Source organism: Tripterygium wilfordii, chromosome 21 (genome assembly GCF_013401445.1).
Source record: "Tripterygium wilfordii isolate XIE 37 chromosome 21, ASM1340144v1, whole genome shotgun sequence".
Taxonomy (NCBI): domain Eukaryota; kingdom Viridiplantae; phylum Streptophyta; class Magnoliopsida; order Celastrales; family Celastraceae; genus Tripterygium; species Tripterygium wilfordii.
In genome coordinates, this window is record NC_052252.1 from 6,197,427 (window position 1) to 6,205,107 (window position 7,681).

The following is a 7,681-nucleotide window of genomic DNA, read 5'->3' on the forward strand; positions in this document are numbered from 1 at the left end:
GTGGTATCCTCACCTCCTATTTAGTAATCCTACCCCCAAACAATTTATTTGTATTTTTTATATTATTTTATGTTTGATTTGATTCTTTTATTTGCGTGCAATTTGATATTAGGTTTACATTCTCATAATTATTTTTATCACCCCCCAACAATTAATTTAACTTATTACCTCACATCCATGCAGATTGACGGTACATTTAATGTATATTGCAAGTTATTCACTATACAGAGTAATCCATTCGCTTGCAGAATAATACATGTACTACACTTGTTGAACCAAAAGTTAAGACAAACACCCATGAACGCCCATCTGTCAAGAAAAAGGTTGGCACATCTATTCATCGTGATCCGTCTGCATTCGAGTATATTGTACATGAATTTATTCATTCACAGGAACCGGGTAAACACAGTTGTTCATCTATCTACATCCCTCCATCACTTCGTTCAGTTGACATTGACATATGGTTACTCGATACCTCATATTATGATTCGGTGGTTTAGATACAAGTATGATTCTACTCATCGTGATCCGTCTGCATTCGAGTATATTGAATAGGAATTCATTCATTCATAGGAATCGGGTAGACATAGTTGTTCATCTATCTACATCACTCCATCACTTCGTTCAATTGGCATTGACATATGGTTGCTCGAAGCCTCCTATTATGATTCAATGGTTTAGATGCAAGTATGATTCTGCAAACGAATGGGTCACTCCATACAGTAAACAACTTGTAATATACATTAAATATTTAAATGTAACCGCCAATCTGTATATATGTGATGTAATAAGTTAAAACAATTATGAGAATGTGAACCTAATATCAAATTGCACACAAATCAAAAAAATCAAAAATCAAATTACACATAAAATGATATTAAAAAAAATACAAATCAATTATTTGGGATAGGATTACTAAATAGTGGTGAAGATACCATGTCCCTTAACTTATATGTCAATTGATTGGGTTATATGTCATTTCGAGTCGGAGATATCTTTAACCCTATTTCTGACAAATGGAATTAAAAAAAATGTTTTCATAATTGACGACAGACCAAATCTAGAGGAAATATTGTATGAAAGTGATGGCTTTCGAGTTGTCAATTAACAAACATTTATAACGAGACAGTGCAGACAACTTGGACTCAATAAAAATCAATGACTTGACTTGTCCCCAGTAAATGTTTGGTTTCAGTACATATTCCTGTTGACACTTTCAAAGCATCACACAAGGTTTTCTTGGTTTCAAGGTTACAAGGGTTGTAGCAGCAATCACAGCCAAAAGAAAGCCTGGTGCTCATTTTTTTGGTATGTAAGCAGGAGCGGGGGTTCGAAGTTGGGTACCATCCAATTTGAATATATGTCTTAACCATCTCGATTGAGGGGTTGTTGACAAAAAGCCAGTGTGTTCGAGATAGGTGGAAATATGACATCATGTGTACAGCAGATTGTTTCCATTAGTCATGACCTCATGGATAAAGTCATCAAACAGATAATAAAGCCAGAAACTTAACAGCAATGAACAGACCCATAAAACACTTTGTTAGAATACATGCTAAAGCATATTGATTAATTGCTCTGATTTCCCATAACAAAAGGAATCCCAGTAGATGTTATTTAAGCAAGAATAAGCCACATTACAGGAGGGGAATGGCCAGCTGCCAGTTCCTTGGAATGACTTGGTCATTGACCATACATATTAGCATCAAAAGATAGATTAGAAATTTCAGTATAATATTTTATTCTTTCTACCAGGAAATGCATATGCTCCTCTAGATGAAGTATTCATAGATCCCATTTCTTTGCAGCTAAATTGAAAATCTCTTTCAAATCCTGCTTCACTTCAACGTCAGCAAATATGAACTCGATTGCATTTTTCACTAGCTCAAACATTTCCTTCTTGCCAAGACCTTGGAAATAAAATATAAAACACAATCAACGAACTTAAATAATTGATCTGATTCCTGTTGAATTTACCGATAGTACATACCAAATGTAGAAGCAGCAAGCTTGTACTCCTCTGAAAGACTCGTGGAGAAAACCCCCGAATCATCAGTGCACAGAACTGAAGGATGTTTAGTGTTATACAGATCAGCTGCATTGTTAAAACACCACGTTACATTAGACATCCACATCCACATATTGATTTAATTCACAATGTAGTTCCTCGATGGAAACAGCGGCAGAAGGCCTAACCAAAATGGTGAATATCTATCGAGGAAATTGATTCAGTCCTGATGTTAGATGTCAAGCAGATTTCGACCTGAATCAATACAAAATGCATGAGCTGCAGATAAGTTTAGACACCAAAAATACCGAATGCAAACCATTTTCAGTCCACAGTAAATTTTGCAATATATCAAAAACCATTTGGCTCATGATGGCCGAGTATTATTGGCATGGAAATTTAAACAATTGCAGAAGAAAAAATAAAAACTCTATATTGGGGAAAACAAACTGTTTTTCGTCCAGGAAACTAAAACGATGAGAATGTTGCAAGAATTTCGAAACCCTCATATTATTGGATGAAACTCAGAGTCTCCCAGGAGACGATCCAGTGAGTAAGCAATAAAGCTTTAAAAATAAAGGAAAGTTTTGGGTGGGTCAAGTTATCCAAACGATCAGTACATCACCTTTGCAACAGAATCCATTCAATGAAAGTTGCAAGTGATACAATTCTTTAATCTTCAGATAAGAGAGAGATTGATAAACTACAAACCGGAATCTTAGATGATTTCAACTTTATCCAATCCTCCTCTTCAAAGAAACAAGCATGGCCAATTCTCTGCGGAAGAAAGTCCAGCATGGCCTGAATCTCCTTTCTATTAGGAACCTACAAGCACTAAGTTATGAAAATAAACTATTAAGGGAAGGAAATTCCAATAACAAAAAAGAGTAAAAAATTGAAGAAAGTAGAAGACACTAAATGAATGAGTAAACCTCTCCACAGTGAAGAGTTACTTGAAGACCCTGTTGCTGAGCAAATTCTAACGCAGGCAAAAAGGTGGTCCTGCACATTGTCAACATGACATTGGGACAATTTTCCAACTTAATCTGTAGCAAAGAACTCATAAGAGTCGGGAGATACCATTCACCGACATTAGGATTTCCAGAAAGGTCTATACCAACAACCCCTAATCTTCTCATTTCCAGAGCAAGCTTAACCTATAAGAAGTGGGGGAAGAGATATCAAATGCCTCATTGAACAAACAATAAATTGAGCACAAAATATTTTCGGAGAACAGATTTTTCTAACACACAGTGTCCATCGCAGCTGCAGTTGTCTCACGACGGTCAATGCTGAGAAGAAGTCTAACATATATTTTCTTCTTTATGGTTCCGTTACATGCGTTACTCTTGGTTATAGCAGTCATGGGGCTAGTGGTATCCATATTTTTAGGCGCAAAATCAATGTCAACAGCACTAACAGCCCTTAGTCCTTCCAACACAGCTTCCATGTAAGAGCGTTTGCTCATTCCAATCAAATCATTTTTCTGCATGAAGCCAACAAATTATGCCATTGATGAAACCTTGCAAGGGCAAAATAGTTCCATGGAGGTGAAATATAAGAATCAACATATGTAAGTACCTTTGGGGTGGTTCTTAATTCCAGATATACTACATTGTCAGATGCAAAATCTTCGACAACCTGTTTCATAAAACTGAACAATCAACACAAAGCATTTAGTTTCAGAGGATGTTATGAGATGGGAAATCGCCTTACTTCTTTAGTAATTCTCGTAACAGTTGCATGATCAGTGGTAAGAATATGAATCAAGTCAAATAACTTGAACACTTCGCATAAGGAACGATCATCTGCATATAATAACATGCAATTTTCCCATGTTTAAAGCTTATCCATGAGAAGGTCAGTATGGAAATCAGTAAATAAAGAAACAAGAACAACTCAAGTGATACAAGTAACAGAATTTGGCACAATTGACTTCATCAATTCACTAACTCAAGTTCAAAATCAAGGGACTTGACCGTCCAATTTCTAATCCTCACGTTTCATCAATAACCAAACAGAGCAAATACAGAGGAGAAAAGACGTACTTTTCAGGATAACATGCTCCACATCTGCGAATACAATGACACCCTTTTCACCCAAATCTCTTGCAAGCTCTCTGAAAGACCATAAACAAAAAAGAAAAAACATTTAACCTTGAAAACTACAATAAATAAATCCATGTCCATAATTTTCACACGTAAAGCATCCTAACCAAAAGATCATCCCCTTAAGAGTATCAAGAGTGGAACTTCAAAACCCAAAACAACACATTTTACATTTTTGTATATAGAAACCCAAAGGCTTCAGCAGTTTATCCACATTGAGAACAAAAGGAAGGCAGAGAGAGAAAGCTCACAGCAGAGTGGAGTCCCTGATTGACCCATTAAGGTGGGCATGGAGTTCAATCTTCGGCATCGAAATCCAGCTCTCCATGTCGCTCCTTCCGCAAAACCTGATTTTGCTCCTTCTGGTCCTTCTGCAAATCCTGACTTATTGAAGATACTTCCGTGTTGAACACTATGAACCTTTCTAGTGAGGGGTGGGGGGGGGGGGCCGGTTCTTATCGAGTCACCGTTTGGGCTGAGCTGTCTACTTGTGTACACAATAATGTAACGGCTCTTCAAAAGTCAAAGTCCAAACAGTAACTTATTTGGGCCGTTCAAAGTTTTAAATTAAGGCCCAAATAAGAATTGGCTTTGACCTCGAACTTCTGAAGCCGGCTTTCGTGGATTTATTTAAAAGGGCTGAACAGAACGGCCCAACCCATTCACACCTCTTATCTATCTATCTATCTATACATTATTGAAAGGATAATGCTACATCTCTCATTTTGTTACCCCCAAAGCTATCTGATATTAAAATAATTATTGATTAAAAAAACATATGTATGACTAACTTCACATCCAACACTCTACATTAAATTAGGATCTTTTGACGGTCACTTTTTGGGGATTTCAAGCATTATTCTTATTGAAATGCTGAAGCTCGGAAAAAGTCTTTCCTTCTTCAGAGCATGCCACATCATTTTTCATATGCAGCAGATGGTTGTCATGTGTGATCTATTTTAATATTTAGTTAGGGTTAACCTTTCAAAAATTCAATTAAATCAATGTAATTTAGGGTTAGTTATAACTTATATTGTCATGGTAATGGAACTTCGATTACGAGTAATTCAATTGTGGTAATGTGATTACAAGATAATCATATTACAGTGTTTGGTTTACAAAATGAAATTGTAATCTTTTTTCTGATGTTTTTCAAAGATGCACGTTGAAAAAGGGCAAACACTTTTTTTATAAGAAGCCATGCAATGCAAAATGGAATTGTAATCTATTTTCTGATGTTTTTCAAAGATACATGTTGAAAAAGGGCAAACACTTTTTTTATAGGACAATGCTAGAGACCCCCAAAATATTACCCTCAAAAGTCCCCTAAATCTATGTGGCATTAAAATAACCATTGATTAAAAACACACATGTAAGACCCACTTCACATCCAACACTCCCATTCACACCTCTTATCTATCTATCTATCTATACATTATTGAAAGGATAATGCTACATCTCTCATTTTGTTACCACGTGACATTAAAATGATTATTGATTAACAACACATATGTATGACCAACTTCACATCCAACACTCTACATTAAATTGGGATTTTTGGTGGTAATTTTTTGGGGATCTCAAGCATTATTCTTATTGAAATGCTGAAGCTCGGAAAAAGTTTTTCCTTCTTCAAAGCATGCCACATCATTTTTCATATGCAGCAGATGGTTGTCATGTGTGATCTATTTTAATATTTAATTAGGGTTAACCTTTCAAAAATTCAATTAAATCAATGTAATTTAGGGTTCGTTATAACTTATATTGTCATGGTAATGGAACTTCAATTATGAGTAATTTAATTGTGGTAATGTGATCACAAGATAATCATATTACAGTGTTTGGTTTACAAAATGAAATTGTAATATATTTTCTGATGTTTTTCAAAGATGCATGTTGAAAAAGGGCAAACACTTTTTTTATAAGAAGCCATGCAATGCAAAATGAAATTGTACTCTATTTTATGATGTTTTTCAAAGATACATGTTGAAAAAGGGCATACACTTTTTTTTATAAGAAGCCATGCAATGCAAATTATTCAACATAAACCGACATAAAAGAATAAGACAAATACATGTAGTCTCAAAGGGCAAACACGTTTTCTAATGAATGTTTCCCGCCAAAAAAGAAAAAAGAATATTTCACAAGCTATATATATACACATTTTCCACTAAAATAGTGATTTGAATATCATGATAACACACCATCTCATTTACTTGCTCTTCGCTCATTTAAAATTTGAACAGCTAAATTTCTTCACCATTCCGTCAACTGATCCAATGTTTCAATTCTATACCAACGAGATGTGACTTGATTGACAATCGATTGGGTTAGGTATATATGTGTCAAATATTCAATTCGAATGAGAAAATATTTCTCATTTATTTCAAAAAAAAAAAGGTTTCAATTATTGCAATTAACTCACCATCCATTGCGCTTGTATCTTCTTCATGGTCTTCTAAATCATCTTCAACATCAAACATATGAGTAGCTTATGTCATAACCGTGGGTCTCATGTTCTTCCTTACAAACCGACCTACAAGGGGAAGGGAAACTCATATTATATATACAAGTCAAAGCTTGTCAATCCAAGTGATGTGGGACAATAACCATGTTCTCACACTCCCCCGCACGTGTGATTGAGGTGAACATTCAACAGCTCAACACGTGGAGGATAGTGTGCCCTATCTAAACCATGGATCCGCTCCGATACCATGTCATAATCTATGGGCCTCATGTTCTCCCTTGCAAATCGGCTTACAAGGAAAAAAAACCCACATCATATATACAAGCTCAAAATTGTCAACTCAAACGATATGGGACAAGAATCATCTTCTCACAAGCTTCCTCCCATCCATCATTAAATATATGTTGACGACCTATAACCAAAATATAGGATAAGTCCACTTGTCATTCTACAAGGAACATAACCATGAAATCATGAAACATACAGAGCTTTCTACTTCCTATTCCTTGTACTCAACCCCATCTCTCTCTTTCTCTGTCATGTTCATTTGATATGAGAAAAACGTACTAACCACAGCTCTCAAAAAAGCAGACAGATACTGATTAGGGGGAATGTATTAAGAGACTAATAAGAGAAGATAAAAAAAAAAGTAGAGACACAGAAAAACAAAGAAGATTTAAAGGCTGCTACTTGTACATTCCTGTCTGCTGAGGAATGTAAATCAAGGAACATGAGAACATGCTTGCCCCCACTTTGCAAAATTAGTAGAGACAGAAAAAACATGACTTGACGTCTAGGTGTTGGAGGAGGGGGATCCGGTCACCGTTTGGGCTGAGCTGTCTTCTTTGTGGACACAATAATATAAGGGTTCTTCAAAAGTCAAAGTCCAAACAGTAACCTTTTTGGGCTGTTCAAAATTTAAATTGAGGCCCAAATAGAAATCAGCTTGGGCCTGGATAGATTCACAAAAGCCTGTTCAATTAAATGGGCCCAAGGTTTTTTGCAATTTGTTAGTCTTGGGCTGTCTAACCCGGGCTCGGACTTGGACCCGTGTAATACCCTTTTGTGCCATTCTTTACATTTTACAACTGAAGTTTT

The 7,681-nt window shown here is 35.8% G+C and overlaps 1 protein-coding gene across 1 annotated transcript; it reads right to left on the bottom strand.

The window, feature by feature from the left end:
• Positions 1-1,543: 1,543 nt before the first annotated feature.
• Positions 1,544-4,548, bottom strand: LOC119989134 (N6-mAMP deaminase). The gene is made up of 11 exons (XM_038834477.1): positions 4,368-4,548; positions 4,057-4,127; positions 3,725-3,816; positions 3,590-3,649; positions 3,261-3,494; positions 3,089-3,165; positions 2,941-3,010; positions 2,720-2,833; positions 2,197-2,263; positions 1,991-2,095; positions 1,544-1,910 (listed from the first exon to the last, which is right to left on the bottom strand). The coding sequence occupies exons 1-11, from the start codon at positions 4,442-4,444 to the stop codon at positions 1,786-1,788; spliced, it is 1,092 nt and encodes a 363-aa protein (XP_038690405.1). The 5' UTR covers positions 4,445-4,548; the 3' UTR covers positions 1,544-1,785.
• Between the last annotated feature and the right edge of the window lie 3,133 nt (positions 4,549-7,681).